This window comes from Abramis brama (assembly GCF_963993115.1).
Source record: "Abramis brama genome assembly, chromosome: 11".
Classification (NCBI taxonomy): domain Eukaryota; kingdom Metazoa; phylum Chordata; class Actinopteri; order Cypriniformes; family Leuciscidae; genus Abramis; species Abramis brama.
In genome coordinates this window covers 33,847,834-33,866,842 of record NC_139973.1, presented here as the reverse complement: position 1 = coordinate 33,866,842, position 19,009 = coordinate 33,847,834, and the positions used below count along the sequence as shown (strand labels likewise).

At 38.6% G+C, this 19,009-nt stretch overlaps 1 protein-coding gene across 1 annotated transcript in view; it reads right to left on the bottom strand.

Moving 5' to 3' along the window:
• scn1lab (sodium channel, voltage-gated, type I like, alpha b) overlaps positions 1-18,781 on the bottom strand; it is a 52,086-nt gene extending 33,305 nt beyond the window's left edge. Inside the window, exons 1-9 of the mRNA XM_084128771.1 lie at positions 18,514-18,781; positions 12,672-12,994; positions 12,366-12,483; positions 10,717-10,807; positions 9,034-9,162; positions 8,081-8,172; positions 5,036-5,287; positions 4,634-4,697; positions 4,036-4,177 (exon numbers count right to left, since the gene is read on the bottom strand). Coding sequence (XP_083984897.1) covers positions 4,036-4,177; positions 4,634-4,697; positions 5,036-5,287; positions 8,081-8,172; positions 9,034-9,162; positions 10,717-10,807; positions 12,366-12,483; positions 12,672-12,941 — 1,158 coding nt within the window. The 5' untranslated portion in view covers positions 12,942-12,994; positions 18,514-18,781. The remainder of the gene's footprint in view (positions 1-4,035; positions 4,178-4,633; positions 4,698-5,035; positions 5,288-8,080; positions 8,173-9,033; positions 9,163-10,716; positions 10,808-12,365; positions 12,484-12,671; positions 12,995-18,513) is intronic.
• Between the last annotated feature and the right edge of the window lie 228 nt (positions 18,782-19,009).

Genomic DNA, 19,009 nt, shown 5'->3' with positions numbered 1-19,009 from the left:
ATGCCTGGGTTGCCAAATGCTTGGGGTGCAAAATTCTAATAATTTTTGCTAGTGCTAATAAAATATCACTTACTATACAAAAAAGAACTTGTCCTGATCTGAAAATGCCTATTTCTCTACTATGTAGCAGGCGAAAAAATGTAGTAAAAGAAAAGAGTAGTCTGAATTCATAGTATTCAAAGACAGTAGGGGAAAAGTACCCGAATGACCTACTACTTCTGCAGAGATTCGGAAGTGTGCATGTGAAGGCCACGGGAAAGGAGTTGTGCATGGCAGTGAAGTGACGCAACTGATGCCGTGGGTCACATGACAAAGCCAACATGGTGGATGTAGTCTGTATGGATTTAATTTGTACTACACACATTCCTACAGAACATACTTTTTTAACTGTTGAAAAGTAAGTTTTCATCAAACATTGTACCTACTCTGACAGTATCGCACACAACGTAGGTTAGTTCAGTCAGTAATGATCAGTGTTGGGGAGTAAGTTACATGTAACGGAGTAACATAATTTAATTATATAATAAATGTATTCTGTTACAGTTACTGAGAAAATAATGTGTAATTAAATTATAGTTACTTATAAAAATGTTAATGATTACAAAGGGGGTTACATCTGAATATTTTCTGTAAAAAGCTAGGATATGTTGAATAATATTAATTTGTTGCTTTGCCTGTTTTTGATGTGCACGATGCCTCCTGCTATTTAAAGGCCGTTTAGTAAAGCGATGCTATTTTGATGCTTCTGGTTGGTTCTCTTGTTTGAATTTGCAGCACACCACGTCTGCCAATTACATAAATCCACATTGCCGCTGAAAGCTTTAGGCAACAACCTGTCTGAGAGGTGCAGTCTACTTCGAGTGTAACAAAACGAGCCAATGCACATTGGCATGCGATAATTGCAACAGCTGCTCTGCCTCGCAACGCGAGCATATAATGATTAGCAGGTGCGTCGCATATTTGTTTTTCCGCTGAGGAGCCGAGTTAGTGAAGTCCGTACAGTCTCCGTTCCCTCCTTCAGGGAACGAGGGTTACCATACATAACCGAGTCGTTCCCCTTCAGTCAGTCACTCTTGACGTACAACAGAGGTGATCCGACGAATGGGGATATCTATCAACACACCACTGCTGCTGGCCCTTCCAGCGCTCCGCTTGAGTCTCCTGGTCTGCCCCCTAGAGTTGGGGTGGAAGGTAGGAGCTCTAAGCAGAGAAGGTCAGTCACTACTGTTCTGCAAGACCCACTCAGTGTGACTAATTGGATAACACTGGGAAAGCGTGCCCTTGAAGGAAAGGGGACGTTGCGAAAGCCACACCCTGCCCAAATGGAGATGAATGTGGTGGTTACACATATGGACTAGCCAAGCAGGGTAGTGCAACATATGGCAGTCTCTGAGATGGTTCCAGCCTAGTTCTAGGCTATAGAACCTAGCGAACGTGTTGGGTGTTGCCCAGCCCGCAGCTCTGCATATATCTGTCAGCAGGGCACCTTGAGCCAGCGCCCAGGAGGAAGCAACACCTTTAGTTGAGTGTGCTCGCAACCCGAACGTGCAAGGCAAGTCTTGGGATTGATACACCAAGACAATAGCATCTACTATCCAGTGGGCTAACCTCTGCTTGGAGACAACCTTTCCGTTCTGCTGGCCTCCGTAACATACAAAGAGCTGGTCTGAGGTCATGAGGCTTTGCGTTCAGTCCACATACAACCGAAGGGCACGGACGGGACAGAGAAAAGCTAGGGCTGGCTGATCAGGTCATGCTTCCCTTCCCAGCACAAGGCGTACTGTGAGCAACTCAAGGCAACTGATGTGCCAAAGCAGTTGAAGCCCCGTCCACAGACCCAAAACTGCATGCCCATTGTACGTGGCCCCCCAGCCGGCGGCAGAGGTGCTAAAGCCTGATTTTGTGGTGGCTGTGCTTTAAAATTAAATTATTATAATCTTAATTCAAGTGATGAAGGATTCTGAAAGTCTGACAGTAATCAGTGTGGAGTACTACTGTAAGGTTATCCCTGCCTGATTTGAAAATGTTTAACAGTTGAAAAAATTCATTAGAAATTTAGAAAAGTAATACAATTTAATCAGTTACATTACTTTATTAATGTAAATAGTTGCACTACTTATTACATTTTCAATAGGGTCACTTGTAATCTGTAACCTATTACATTTCCTATGTAACCTTCCCAACACTGGTAATGATGCTGCTAATGATGAAGTTATGAATCATAACTTATTTGCAAGTCAGCATTTGTCAGACTGATTCAAACTGGTAGCTATGCAGCTACACAATCATTTTATTGTTAATAATCTTTTCGAGCCCCTTCAGTCTGGTTTTCTTAAACTCCACAGCATAGAGACAGCTTTGGTCGAGGTCACCGATGATCTGTTAATAGCTTCAGATTGTGGTTCTCTCTCCATCCTTATCCTTCTTGATCTTAGCGCCGTTTTTGATACTGTCAATCACAACCTTTTACTCAACCAACTTGAAACTGTCTTTGGTGTTTCTGAGACTGTTTTAACCTGGTTTAGAACTTATATCTCTGATCGCCGCCAGTTTGTTTTTATGAGTGGTTTCAGGTCTGAGATTGGCTCTGTCACTACTGGTATCCCTCAGGGTTCAATTTTAGGCCCCATTACTTTCTAGCATATATATTTCCTCTTAGATTGCTCTTAAGATCACTTGGGCTTAATTATCACTTTTATGCAGATGATACTCCGATTTATATTCACTCTAAGCCTGGTCAAATCATGGATGTTTCTTTTCTCGCACATTGTATTTCTTAGATAGAAAATATGGATGACCCCAAACTTTTTGTGTCTTAATAGTGATAAGACAGAGGTCTTGCAATATTGGCTTTCCTCATCAGCTTTGTAAAGCTGGTTCACTAATGTTAACTGGCTGGTTAACTGGTTAACTGTTAGATGGCTCTGTTTCAAACTAAAGTAAAAAAATTAGGAGTTATATTTGATTCGAGTTTGTCTTTTGACCCACATGTGCAATATGTTGTTAAAAATTCCTTTTGTCGTCTCAGAAATATTGCTAGACTTCGCCCTATGCTATCCTTTCCTGTGACTGAAAGGCTTATCAATACTTTTGTTTTTGCCCACATTGACTACTGCAATGCACTTTCTTGCTGGGGTTCCTAACAAATTGCAATGTGTGCAAAATTCTGCTGCTAGGATCCTGACTGGAGTCAGAAGAAATTAACACATTTCTCCAATACTGAAGTCCTTGCACTGGCTCCCGGTCAGGTTATGCATTGATTTTAAAATCCTTATGTTCACATATAAGGCACTGCATGGTCTGGCCCCACAGTATCTGTCTGCGCTTTTAAATGTATATATTCCTAAACGTCATTTGCACTCCTCTCAAGCTGGTCTTTTGGCTGTTCCACAGACACATTTGTGATCTGTAGGGGACAGGGCTTTGTCATCCTATGCTCCTAGAATCTGGAACGCACTTCCTTCTCATATTAAAGATGCACAAAATCTAAGCATTTTTAAATCCAACCTAAAAACTCTTTTTTTTTCTGGATGGTTTTAATTATTTTGTATTCCAGTGTGTTCTTTTTTTTTTTTTTTTACGCTTTGTATTTCTATCTGTATATTTTTTTCTCTCTCTTTGTATTTTTATTATGTAAAGTGCCTTGAGAAGCTGCTTTAAAGGCTCTATATAAAATAAAGTTTATTATTATTATTATTCCTGGCAAGAACTTAAGTAATTTGTTTGTGTAAGACATGATAATTTTTTGACTATCCTCATCACACTGTATGTTTGATACCTTTGTGCAGCCTGCATGGATTTATCATGGCATTATTTTCTGTAAAATTGCATTTTTCTCTCATCGCATTCAATTAGCTCACAATTCTGATAAAACTGAATGTCTTTTGGTATGCTGCTGGAGCTTCAAAAAACAATGGTGTGGTATAATGCTAATATAAAAAAAACATGGCCTAGACTATATAGAAGGATGTGGGGTTCAAGCCTACAGTAGGATACTGAGACAAGGTGGGCAGTGATGGGATGTCTAAGTTGTACCTGCTGGTAGAGGTTTTCCCAGAAGTCTTGTGTCATGAGTCGGAAGAGTGAGAGGAAGGCCCAGCTGAACGTGTCAAAGCTTGTGTAGCCGTAGTCAGGATTACGCCCTGCTTTTATACATCTGAATCCCTCTGGGCATTGCCTGTAATCCCCAGCAATTAGAAAAAGTTTTTAAGTATATTCAGTGAATAAGAATTAGCAATTTATTCCAACAAAGCAGAACAGTGGCCTCAGAAAACTGGTCCTAAGTAGTTTTAAAATAATTTAGTCATACTAACAATTTAAAATGCTAAAAAAACACTAAAAATAAAGATTAAACATTAAACAGACATCATATTTTGGAGTTTATTTTTATTACAACAGAAGTACCAGAGGTACATGATAGCTTATCTTCGAATATTTTCTTGGAGTCAAAAAGGCTGAGAACCACTGCATTATATACGCTTAACCAATTAAAAAGGGAGATATGTTAGATTGTTAAGAAAACCTGCAAAACGTTTCTTCGTTACAAAAATCTTATCTATATTCTAATAACTATAAGGACATGTTTTGTTTTAATTTGAACTAGCATGTAAAATCTGAAAGAACATATATTTACCCTGCATCGCTTGAATTTCCACATAGCAAAGCATCTCTGCGGCCTGGGAGGTGATAATAATTTTCTAAAAGGGAAAAAAGCATAAGATAAATGTCAAGATATATAATAAAAAGATCAGAAGCAGAACGTATAGGCTACACACAAAGATGCACAGTATATGTTTCTAGCCCCGAATCATGTAGCTTGAAGGAAGTGTCCAAATGAAAGCTAGCCTTTAAATCACACTTACTGCTGGCAACATCCACACACACACAACCATAAAAGTGCTTTAAGCACTAGATGACTCATTTTTCTTGGGCCAGTGGAGCACCCCTTACATCCGCAGGAACATGGAGTGTCAACAAGCATCTCAATAACACACACACACATTGGAGAGAAAAATCACACACATTCTTCACTTACTCTCATCAGTAATGTACTCTGTCCAGTTAAAGGTGGAGTTGTGCAACTCTAAGCCGATACTATAGTTCAGCGTGGCAGTGAGGTTTTCAGTGACATTGACCTCCGGCATCTTCACACACTTCTGCCGCAGGTTTCCCATGAAGAGCTGCAGTCCGATCAGAGCAAACACACTCAGACAGAACACCGTCAGGATCATCACGTCTGACAGCTTCTTCACAGACTGGATCAGAGCTCCGACGATGGTCTTCAGCCCTGAGGAACACGCAACGGTGGTCACAAACACTGCTGATGCGCACAACAACTCAAACACAGTGTGAGTATGCCTATGTTACAACTACATAAATATGAAAAAGATCTTATGGTAACACTTTATAATAAGGTCTAATCTGTTAAATAACATAATAGCGAGTGTACATTAAATAACATTTACAACATTTATTAATCTAAGATAATATAAATGTTTACATATACTAGAACATTTATGCCATTTTTGTGTAAATTCAGATTATTTATCACAAACATGAATAACAATAAACAATAGGGTATTTATACTGTAAATTACCATAAATATAAATACTGTAAAATATTGTTCATTGTTAGTTCATAATGCCTAATGCATTATATAATGTTAACAAATTGTACCTTATTGTTAAAGTGTTACTGTTTCTGTCATCCTTATATATATATAATATATATATATATGTATGTATATCGATTTTTTTATTATTATTTTTTTTACAGGAATGGTTCACCCAGAAACACATTATTTGGGCTCAATCCCAATTCACCCCTTGGCCCTACCCCTCCGTTTTGCGCGTTCCCGTGAAGGGGTAGGGTTGTCTCGATTCTCTTTTGGTTGGAGGGGTAGGGGTAGGGGTAGGGGGAAGGGCCAGATGGCCCTTGAAACGAAGATTTTTCGGGACCACACTTCAAACGAAGGGGTATGAGAAATGTACCTGCATACACCGGCTACAGAGGCAACATGACTGCCAATAATCATTTTCTTTATGTCACATTCAATCTTGTGTTCATATTTACGGTCATGTTCTTCAAAGAAACGTTTGCAAAAAAAAATCGCTGAAGTTCGTTAACGATAGTCCCGAAACATATTTTCATGTCTGATAACTGGTGAATGTAATTGCGGCAGGGAATTGGTTTATCTTTTACCGTACATCTGCTATGAACGCATTGTTTTCTTGTGGTTATATGTGATCACGATATAAACGAACAGTGCTTACACAGTTTCGTGCTTTTTGCAACATGATCAACCAGTCTTGTATGTTCTTTATCAAACAGGGACACCTGAGGAACCCCGGAGGCTCATTCGTTTTCGCGCTGACAACGAGCAACGTTTCCTGAAGTCCAAAAATACTTAGGCGTCGAAGATATCGTCATCTCCGTTGTTTTCTGCGAACTTCAGAAGAAAAATGCAAAAAAAATTGCTGTAACTCACGCAATTGAGATGACTACAGCTGACGACGGCATCTTGGAAGTTTGTGATAAACATTGGCGCATCTCCTGTGACGTAGGCGCTAGCAACGACGTATAATGACGTGTAATGGTGTAGTAGTGGTGTCCCATTTCTTAGGGGAATATTTTCACCCCTACGCCTTGCCACTCTGTTTCAAGGGGCAAGGGTAAGGGGTAGGCGAAGGGTTAGGGGTAGGCGAAGGGGTATAAAATAGAATTGGGATTGGGCCTTATTCACCCTCATGTTATTCCAAACCTGTGTGCTTATTTTTCCTTCAAAGCACAAAAAGGACATTTAAAATATTCTTTACACAGCTCTATTCTAGTGACAGTTCATAGCAACCACAGCTGTCAATATCCAAAAAAGATAGAAAAACTAAAAATATAGAAAAGAGTGAAAAAAAAATTCTAAATTCAACTGAAAGTCTCTTTTGGTAGCGTACCTTTAAATTAAGACTCAAATTCTGATATGTTCTTCACACATGCTATCTTAAAAAAATAGCATACAAGTTTGGTTTGGAATAAGGTATGGAGGCTGAATGGGGGGGATGGCCGAATTTTCATGTTTGGCTTAAAAATCTGGCAGTATACAACATTTAAGTATAATTTTGACATTACAGTTACTTTAATCATTTCTTTGGACTAGAATAACAATACAAATCTAGTAAAACATTCAGCTTTTGATGATTAAAACATTGTATTAACTATTAGCTAGTTGAATAAATGTTTGTGATATTGCGTATTAACAACATTTAAGCATGCAGTGTAGGACAGTGAGTGAAAGTGTAGCATGTGCGTGTGTGCATGTCTGTGCTTCACACACACACACACACACAGCACGGAACATAGCGAACACGGCCGACGATGCGCATGCACATAGAACTCAAACAGCAGACACAGGAGAAGAGAAGAGTAAAGGGTCTCAAGTTCTCTATCTCAGACTATATAGGCTTCAGCAATGTCTCATGCAAAAAAAACAAAAAACAAAAAAACAACACAACTCAAAAAATGCCCAGTTGTCTATTTCCCAAGGCATGATGGGAGACCTTTCCCAAGGCGTGATGGTCTTTGGGAAATAACAGAGCAGAGCCCGGCAAAAGGGATATAAGGAAAACTACAGAATGTGTTTTTAAAAGCCTGGAATCCCGTTTTTACACCAGAGCGGATTCCTGCTTTCTCTGACCGCTTGGAGCGACAGAATGAGAGAGAGAGGCCAGCGGAGGAGGGGATGGAGTGAGCGAGAGCTCAGATGAAGAGAGAGGCAGCCTGTGAGCTAGCCCTCACCTGGAATCACTGATATAGTTTTGAGTGCTCGTAAAACCCTGAAGGTTCTCAGTGCTGAGACATTGCCCAGATCCACAAATTCTGTTACATATCTGTAGGGAGGGGGAGGGAGGAGGGAGAGGGGGTCACACGCGCACGCACGCACAAACACACACACGCACACATGTTAGGACAGGACAGGGCAGCAGAGGGAAACGTCACACAGAGACACACACCTGACTGACAACCGTGTTTACGCGCACACGCATGCGCACGTCTATACACACACACACGCACACATACATCCCTTACCTGGGATGACTGAGATAGTTTTCAAAGCTCTGAGCACTCTGAAAGTGCGGAGAGCTGACACATTGCCTAGGTTTACAAACTCAGTTACATACCTGTAGAATCAAATAGAGAGTTACCACAAGCACACACACGCACGCCGACACACCAGTTCAAACTCACACAACTGCAACCGACATGGATTCACCAGCTTTCTAAACCCTCATTAACAGTTCAGGGAAAACAGTGGACATTCACATTTCTCTTATGTTTTTAATACAAAATAGAGCTGCAGTATTAATTGTTAAAAGATCACGATCTTGATTCAAACATCCACGCGATCTAATTACTAAATGATAACAATTCGTCTATGTCTGTTATGTACGATCACAACGGAACATTCAAATCTGATTATCACATTCAAATTCAAATTATCACAGAATTCAAATTATCACAGAATTACTAGAGATAAAAAGTTGATAGTTCGGATATAATCACTGATGTCTACAGTAGCGATAAACAAATGGGGCAAATCACCATTTGAAAGTAACTTGCTGCTTCAAATAAAGATTATATAAATTACATAGTTACACCAGTAGGTGGCAACAACTGATTGTTGTCATTGAATCATTCGTTCAAGAGATTTGTTCAAAAAACGCTGATTCATCCAGTAACTAAACAAGTGAAGTCTGAGTCAGTCATTGAATCATTCATTCAAAATAATTTTTTTAAAACAATAATTCATTCAAATTAATTAGATTATAACTTAGATATTTTTAAATAGACTGCAGCGATTAACATTTTGTCAGAACCTGTAGTAAATTACTTGATATTTTGTTTGGTTTGTCTATTCAAAATCGTGGCTGAATCGTGATCTCTATTTTAAACAAAAAAAAAAACTGTGATTCTCAATCTATCCAGAATCGTGCAGCTCTAATACAAAATAATCTGCATCAGCTGTCCTCAGAAATACTCACGCCATCATAATGACACTGAAATCCAGCCAGTTCCAGGGGTCTCGCAGGAAAGTGAACTTCCCCACGCAGAAGCCCCGTGCCAGGATCTTAATCAGGGACTCGAAGGTGTAGATCCCTGTGAACGTGTACCTGAATGTACAAAAACAAATTACCTATTGAAAAAGAACATTGGGCCAAGAAATACTGATAGACTTTTACTACTCTCAAAAAAGAGAAATGTCTAAAGGCCAATTCATACAGCACCGACAGATGCCAGCCAGATTACAGTATGTAATTTCTCAGACGTTTCAAGACCCGACAAACGCAGAATTAACGTGTTCAATCAAAAGTGCTGACCAACGCCGACAGACATCGACACGGGTAACATACAGATATGACAAAAAACCCGACAAAGTCTCTGTTGGTTCAGTCTGAATTTGTTTTAAAGGGATAGTTCACCCAAAAATGTACAATTTGTCATAATTTACTTGCCCTGAAATTTAGGGTTAGTAATGACAAAATTTAAATATTTGGGTGAACTATCCCTTTAAGAAGAGACTAAAGAACATTCAAATCAAAAGGGTTCATGCACACAAAACACATTTTTTTGCGGTTAAAAGCGAGAAACACAGGTCAGTGGGGAAAAAAAATGCAAGGACTAAAGGCATGTTTTTTAATAGATGAACTTTTAATTTTAACCTGAGCTGCGCGTTTAGAATGGTGAGTCATGCTATACTATTGTAATATTGTATCATGTATTCCTGTAATATTGTTGCACCCTGTCAGGGTTTATTTAGTTGCTGATTGCACATTATCTATTACATAACACATAATAAACAAAAGGCAAGTTACAGCACAGTGTATATTCACCATATGCTATGGAGTCTATATTCCTGTATATGCATAACATATCGCAACTGCATGGGGACGAAAACAAAAATAAACTTTATTAAACATTGACGCACACATTAATGGATAATAATACAGAAATCCAAACTTGGTAGCAAGAGTTTTCTTAATTTAACGTGCATTTGTTTCCTCAATCTTGCATTCTTCGTGTTTGTTGTAGCAGCGATACAATGTAACAATACACATAAACGATTATTACATTTCGTAATCAACTTTCATTATCAGATGGGTGTTTTATTTAATGAGTATAACTCAAAAACTGGTTAAGTGAAAAATTGTGCCATGAGATTCGTTCGAAAAATTCAACTCACTGACTCAATGATCTTGTCACAGCAGTTCTTGAGTCAACAACTCACTAGAGGAGAAGATTACCAGTGAATAATGACTTTATTTTTTCTTTTTGAGTCACTTACAGTCACAAGTTATTGTATGGCTTCAGAAAACTTGGAATATATATTATATTTCCATATATAATTTTTTTCCCATTGTTAGTCAGAAACAGCTGGTATTTAATATAAATTAGGGGGATATGACACATCTTACAGAGCATTTTATTGAACAAAAATCTCGCCATACAAGTGCATAGAAGATCATCAATATGTTTAGTTCATTGCTCCAGAATACTGATAATGTTGTCGACATTTAGGAGTACGCTAGGACAGAGATGGTCCAAATGCTAACAGAAATGGACAAAAATCCACAAAACTACCATTATGATCTATTGGGGTTCTTAATAAATGTTAATCAGGTTAGGCTGTAAAACTTTCTTAAATCTATGCACAAGATGTGACTTACTCTACGTTCTTGGCCCAGTCCGGGGGATTGCTGAGGGTCATGAAGGCGCAGTTGGTCAAGATTGTGCACATGATCACAAAACTGAACAGCGTAAGCAGAGGTCAAGGAATATACACAAAGAAAACACACACAAATACATACAACCAACCAACCAAATCTCAGCCTCAAATGACATAGCCACAAGGTTCAATGCCTATGGGAAAAAACTAATCACTAGATTTGCCAAAGTTTGCCAAATATTTGAAAGATATCAAAAGTTATGTTTGAGGCACTTAGTAGTAAACAGAATAAATTTATAGAAGCAGAACTCTATATTCTGCGGTATGTACAATATCACTCAAAAGGTTGGAGTCAGAAAGATAGATTTTTTACAAAATTCATACTTCCATTCGGCAAGGATGCATTAAATTCTGCTAAAGTGACAGTAAATACTTTTAAAATACTTTTAAATTGTCACAAAATAGGCTACATCAATTCTTTGATTTTTAATCAAAGAATCTTTGGGGAAAAAATGTATCAGTTTCCAAAGAAATATTAAGCAGCTGTTTTTAACATTGATAATCATAAGAATTGTTTCTTGAGCAGTAAATCAGCATTTTATAATCATTTCTGAAGGATCATGTGACACTGAAGACTGGAGTAGCGATGCTGAAAATTCAGCTTTGCCAGCACAGGAATAAATTACATTGTAATGTATATTAAAAAAGAAAACTGTTATTTTAAATTGTAAAAAATATTTCACGATATTACTGTTTTTACAGTTTTTTAAAAATCAAATAAATGCAGCCTTGGTGAGCATAAAAGACACTTTTAAAAAACAACACAAAATTTCACTGAGCTCAAACTTTTGAACTGTAGAGGTAAAAACAAAACAATTTTTGTTTGTTCCCTTTACATGTTGGTCAGATTGTCAGATGTTGGTTCCTTCTAAGCAAGTTGTCACAATAAAAAGTCTGTGTCACGTGTAGACCAGGTTTGGTTTTGTTTTCTGTCACATACTGTGGCTGTAATGAATGCACGAAGACAAAAGAATAAGAATACAAAATAAACAGTCTTTTAATAAATTCAACAGGAAAACTCAGGAAAATCCAGGAGCTAGAATCCACAACCAAGTTACACACTGACGAGACCAGACAATGGAACACAGGAAACTGAGGGCTTAAATACACAGGGGATGATTAACTGAAACAGAACAGGTGTTAACAAATTAAGAACCATGGAAATGAACTCGCAAATCAGAACACAGAGAATACGAAACCAAAACAGGCTACACGTGACAGAAAGCCCTAAGACTAAAGCCCTGTTCACACCAGGAACAATAATTATAAAGATAACGATAAAGAAAAAGTTCTAAAAATCGTTCTAGAATAGCAGATTCCACACCACAACTATAATGATAAAGGCAAAGAAAAACGATATTATTGGAATCACTTTCAGAATATTTTTTTCCAGCTGATAAACGATAAAAACAATGACAATTGTGCCAATCAGAATTCACAAAACACCAGAGCTTGAGCATTTAAAGCAGCAGACAACATATCTGTAATGTGCGTTTTGAATAAACAAAATGATCTCGTCTGCTGATGTGGAAGCTAATGTAGTTGTCATTATACCTATTACATACATCCATTCAGCTGATAAAGGATATGAATGCACCAGGACCTTGATGGAGATTCTCCTCAATGGATTGAAAGGGCTCAAAATATACAAGGCCGGCGTAGCATTAAAGCGGAATATAGCCTTCCCACGATTCAATACTATAAAGGTCTGAAGCAGAGAAAAACGGATTGTGGTTACAGTGCACATTCTGTGACAATCTCTTTTCAAATCTGTTATATAACTAGAGAATGATACACGTTCTGACACCAGACTAAAGTCCTGTCGACAATCTAAATGCAAATAACAAGCAAACAAAAGTTAAATGTTTCCATTTAAAAAAATCTTCCTTCACATACTTTTTGGTTGCTGTAGTAGTTGTCCAGGTCCTCCAGCGGGACGGACACCATTTTGGGTGGAATGTCTCCGTAGATGAAGGGCAGGGATTTTCCCGCCTCCAAATCGCTGTTGGGTTTGGGCCCGTTTTCGTCATCATCATCAGGCCGTCTCTCGACTTTGGGCCGTTGGGCCGCCTCCTCTGCGATGCGGCGCTCGATAGCAGCGAGAGACTCGGGCACGAAGGGCCGGAAGCTGTCAGGTCCGGGTGGAACGAGCAGCTGAGCAGCCATATTGACATCCTGCTCTGGTAGCTGCACCAGCTAATCTCCGGTCACTCTGGGAGCTGAAGGAAGGAAATCACACGTTCAATACACAGTTCTTGCGAGAGGAGATTGATCATTCCAGTCTTTCATTTTTATGAATTGAGTCAATCCGTGGCAGTTTAAAATATGAAATTAACCAACGTCAAGCATCACACTGGAGACTCGAAAGAAGATTTCAGAATTATTACCAATAAAGAGGCTGTTAATATTCAAGCAGTGACATTAGATGCAGCTTGCGTGTGTTTACAGAATTGGATGGTTGTACCAGCTCTGTATGTTACAGTAGAGCAGCAACGCCTGCGGGTCACCAGGCATAAATAGCCGGTCTGGCGTGCTGCCCTGAGTGCTGTGACCAGACCTGTGAGCGCCAAACTGGGCATGTACTCAGATCAAATCAGCTACAGTCCCAGGGGCTTCATGACCCCTGTGAATCCCCCCTACCCTTCAAGATTCACTGGCTCAGAGAATAGTGACATATGTAAGATATGGGGGGATAAAAATAAGAAAGAGGTATAGAGATGGAGAAAGCGAAAGAGATTACTACTAATCATTACTACTAAGTTTGTGGTCAGTAAAACATTTTTTTTGGAAATAAATGATCTAAGGATTCTAAGTAACAACCTGTGCGACCATAAATCTGTGTTGTGTATTATTTTCTTTGTTTTTATATAGTTTAATTATACCATTTATCATTTAATCATATTATTATTATTTGATTTACATCATTTATCATTTATTATCATTTTATTATTACTATTCATCTTATTATTTCTTTTCTATTGTTGTTTAATCTACTGATTGTGTGGTTTTAAGGGATTTTTTTCTTCATGACTAATATAAGAGAATCTCTCCCATTTCAAGGTTTTTAACATCATGAATGATGTTTTGAAGCAGTAATTTTACATTGTTTTTCCCTTGGTATAATAACACATGCTGGATAGACAAAGTCTGAGCATAGAAACATACGCAATTAAGATTATTCAATAAATTCTGCTATTATTATTATCATCACTTCGTCTCCTGCTACTGCTCTTCTCTGGCTTTCTCAGTCAAACTCTTTGGGGTACCAGGGTATCAAAGTTTTGGGGTACCAGACAAGTCTTTCTGTTAACAGGTCTTTTACTGGTTTTGGACACCATCTTTTGACCAGATTTCGGCGTCCGTGGTCGGATTTGACATTTCTGACGTAGGGAATCCATCCAATCTAACAAAAGCAAATTAAGCAAGAATTAATTAAAATGATCAAAAAGCGACTGTAATGACTTTTAAATTGTTATTTTAAATAAATGCTGTTCTTTTGCTGAATGCTGAAAATTCAGCTTTGCCACCACAGGAATAAGTTGCATATTAAAATATATTAAAACAGTTATTTTAAATTGTAATACTATTTCAGAAAATTACTCTTTTTACTCTTTTTATTTTGATTAAATAAATGCAGCCTTTGTGAGCATAAGAGACTTCTTCCAACATTTTAAGTCTTACTGTCCCCAAACTTTTGAATGATAGAGTACATAAAAATATCGCTAGTGAAAGAATCCACATTTTATTACACGGCTATCTGCAGTTATTGATTCTGACTGGTCAGTCACAGAATTCCTCGGTCAAATATTGTTTTATAATGACCACTAAACTGTACTGTATAATTGACCGACTGTATTTCCTACACTAAATAGTTTAAATTTCCTTTTTTTTCTTATATTTTAAGTCCATTTATTAACTGTTTAACACACACTGTATGTCACATAACTCACATTGGAATCCAAAATCCAGTTTGGGAGATAATAACCTGTGATAATAATCCTGTGAGTGGCACCTGAGCATGCATCTGGCTGTCTAAAATGGATTTTGAAATTCAGAATCCCCCCCAACAATTTAGATTTATTCATCTTTAAAAAAAAAAAAAATCCAATTCAAAATGGTGGATTTAAGACAACTCTGAAAAAAGAAACCCAGATTCTTGTTAAAGCTTCAAAACCATGTTAAAGATGCCATAATTGCATCCCCATTTGTATCTGAAGAGTTCAGATGCAAAAGCCTCTAAGTGCCATCTGAAATTTTCTTCTAGAATGATCATTTTTATCAAGCTCGTATATTTAAGTTCAGTAATTTCACTTAAATGGCAATGAAAATTACCTATGAATTGTCATTTAAGTGAAATTACTGAACTTAAATATACGAACTTGATAAAAATGATCATTCTAGAAGAAAATTTCAGATGGCACTTAGAGGCTTTTGCATCTGAACTCTTCAATTATATACTTTTTTAAATCCATATGCACAGGCTCCATTCTTCCTTTTTTTAGACAATACCATTTTAGGAGTTTTAGCAGTGAATCATTTCAGTTGACAGTAAAAAAAAAAACATTAATTCTTTTATTTATGCAATAGTAATTTCTAGAATTTTCTAGAACTAGGATTTCTTTCACACAAACAACAGTTGACACTGCTCCAAACCACCTACGATGCAAACCTCTGAGTCCTCATCCAACTAGAAAGGCATAGTAGTAGTTGCAATAAACACATTTGACCAAGCAAACTCAAAAATCAGTAGCACTAAAAATCTTTTAGCTCACCGGATCCTGCATAGACTGAATGAAAATGAAAACAGAGATAAAATGCATTTATTATACTGTGACTAAATAAAATAGGCTATGCCTTCTTCCCTTTTGCACAAATACCAGGCCTACCACACTAAAAAGCAAGGTGAAAAAACTGTTTGAGAAATTTGAGAACAAACATCCTTATACAAATCTGCATGAAAATTACATGCCTGAATATGAAGCATACCTCAAATAAAGTTTGTAATACCTTACGAACGAAGGTATACTAATAAAATCAGTAAAAGCATAGATTTAGTTTCTTGGTGCAGTAAGCTTTTTGAGCAAGTTTGAGTTGTCTGCATCCATTTAAAAGGTGCTATTTTTCTGTGCAGAACTCCCACTAACAATGTTTCCTAGTCCAAAAAATATTCCAGGGTACCTTCGCCTGCTCTGGGCTAGATTTCAGTTTGCAACTGTGACTAATTGTTTGTGTGCGTGTCGGCCTGTGAGTGAGCACTGTGAGTTGTCTCACTCTCTCCCTACCGTCACCCAGCCAGTTCAGGCTGTTCCCTCTGAGGACAAAGTAAAAAACAACTCCCTCACCCATGCGTCTACCCACCCAAGCACTCATCCAATGATCCACTTATTTAACCCCCCTCCAAAAATGAGCCAACCCTCTGGAGCATTACTCCCAGCCCTGTCTCCAGGGTCAAAGCAAACCTCAGAGAGGAGATTGGCACAATTTAAGTATACAGTTGGCACTCCTGGGTAAACTACTACTACTTGATGAGCTATCAAAAACAAACACTGAGAAATTTAGGAAGCTCCTCTGGTGGTATCATAATAAAGTTACACGTTACATCATAATAAAGAATCATGGGTGACTACCAATGAACATCATGTAAAATATGTCACCTCAGTGGATCCTGCATGATTCTCCAGTCAAGATACTGAAAGATCTTGACAGTATGTCACAGAAAAGGTGGATTAAAATATTCCAGGCCAACTCTAGGCATCTGTGTGTCAAAATTTTCCCTCAAACCATGACAGTCATGCATACATGTTTAGACACTGTATGTGTTATAAAGACTGAATGTATGATTTCTGACAGATGGGGGGGAAGTGACCTTCCACACTACCTCACACTAAACTCAAACAAAACACCAACACGTGACATGTCCTAACGAAGCCGTTAGTGCATACTAGGCTGTGTTGCTGATTTCTAGTCAAGAATTTGCCACTTTTTCCTCAACTGTGCGTTAAAATGGTTCTGCTTCGTCGTGGATAATAGGGATTCGCAACAGCTGCTCTCCATGGTGCTGAAACACAGGTGCGCGCGCTTCCGCCTTGGGCTCAGTTCAGGTCATCCGCCACGCGCTCCCTCCACCGCCGTCATATTCGCGTGCAATTCTTAATGACAGTTTGACTCTTACGTATTGAACACGGGTGATTCGGGGGTTTAATAATAGCACATTTCCTCAAGCGTTAAAGCTATTAAAATGCAAATTCAAAATTTATAAATGAGTTTTCAATCTTTTCAGAGTTGTACAGTCTGCTTTAATGAATGGGTTGTTCGTTTGGATTTCACTGATTGATTGATTGATTTATATTATAATACAAAATAAATGTCTAAAAAATGCAAACCGCAAGAAACGTTCAAAATGGACTGGCATTCATTTTCTAATTTTCTTATAGCGTACGTGTTTCAACAAGTCAAACGGAGTAGCCTACCTCTCAAGAACCACAATAAACAAATAAAAGGTTTTAATCGAAAGTTTATGTACATTTTTGTCCTGAATGGTGACAGAAGCCCAAGGTGAGCTTGAAGGCCCTACCTTTATAGATGAGGATTCATCTCGAGCGCAGGGGCGAAGCAGCTGTCGCCATGTTGACGTCTCCGTTTATTTCCATTCCGCAGGCTCGAGGTCCACCCAAAACATGACTGTTCCGAACCATTTACACGGCCATTTCTAGAGCTTTATGTTTAAAAAAAAATAAACCCCGCCTGGGACTACAACAGATCTACATTTCCGACCCTGACTGAAGAACCGAGATTGATGTGATTCCACGTAACGAGAAACCCACCCAAAGGGTTAAACGGTGTCTAGGCGACAGAGAAAACGTTTCTGGGTGTGCCTTTTTTCACTGACCAAAAATGCCTCCAACGTAAACGAGTCTCGGAGGCATAAAGGTTCGCATTAACACCGCAAATTGGCCCATAATGGTGTTTTCGGATTGTGTTTTTCACCCCCTTCTCGTGTACAGCCAGTGTGCGACTGTGGGTGGGTGTGGAAATCTGAAGGAAGGAGGGGGTCGCGTTTGCTCCTCTTTTCAATGACAATCATTATCAATATAATTAATGCGTTTTGTGGAAATGCCAACGACTTGTGAAATCCTCAAAACAAGAGTTATTATTCTATTAAGCTTTAAACTGCAGTCCTTCGCTCAAGCAGCATCTCCCTAATTTTGATAGATCAGCCAAATTCAGCAGCACCATCATCATCTCCAGGCAACCAGCGGACAGAAACCCAAACATCTGTCCCGTTTTCCTACATTCACAAATCCCATGTAAAACCTCTGACATGGCTAAGAGCGATAATGCCAGCGATCCAAATCCCGTTTAAACTCCTTATATGTGCCTGGATGATCCCAATTACAGCGCAAACATATGCCTCAGCCTTTATGATCTTTATATGTATACGATTAATTATTTTGTTTCACGTCATTTAATCAAAATCCCACTGTGTTTGATGTAGAGCAGCCAGAGGGTGACCTTTAAATGAATGACTCGTCATATTCTTCTTCTGAACATTAAGGACATTAAGTCCTAATCACCAACTGTATTTGTGTGAGGTAAATAGCCCATAGGCCTATTTATAACAGCCATACATTAACATTTACACGATCCTTCTCGCAATTGTATCTGCCGAGTTGTTAGGCAAAATATGATTATTATTTGCCAGGCCTTTCTAGGCGTTTCTGAATTGATCTTTACTTACCATAGCGATGCCTGTCAGGCTCGAACCTGGTTGACAGTGCGTTCCAATGACTTCGGTTTTGCCGTTAGTTCCTTCTATTGTGTTTTCCCTCCCACTAAAACGCGGTTGATGTCAAACAGATTGAAAAGATGAGGCGATGTTTTTATCCATTGAAAGGCGCTCTCAGCTGTCGTTCGTCTCCCCAAATATCACGGATGATAGTCGCTTCCGGTTATCGGTGGCTTGGGTGGTGGGAGTGACTCGTGCGCGAGCCTCACGACTCGACTCCAGACTCAGAGTCAATGCACAGCTAGTAGAGCCAGAACCTGCACGTGAGGCCCCGGTCGACGAATATTTATATGTGAAGCGGCTTACTTTTCATTTTTGTACATTACTTTTCACATTATTGTTGTTTCTTGAATTGCTTTATGTTCCACCCTTTTGTATTGTTTAAATTTCGCTGAAAAGGCTTCAATAGGGTATTTAAATGGAAAGTTGGGGCAACAGGTACAAGCCT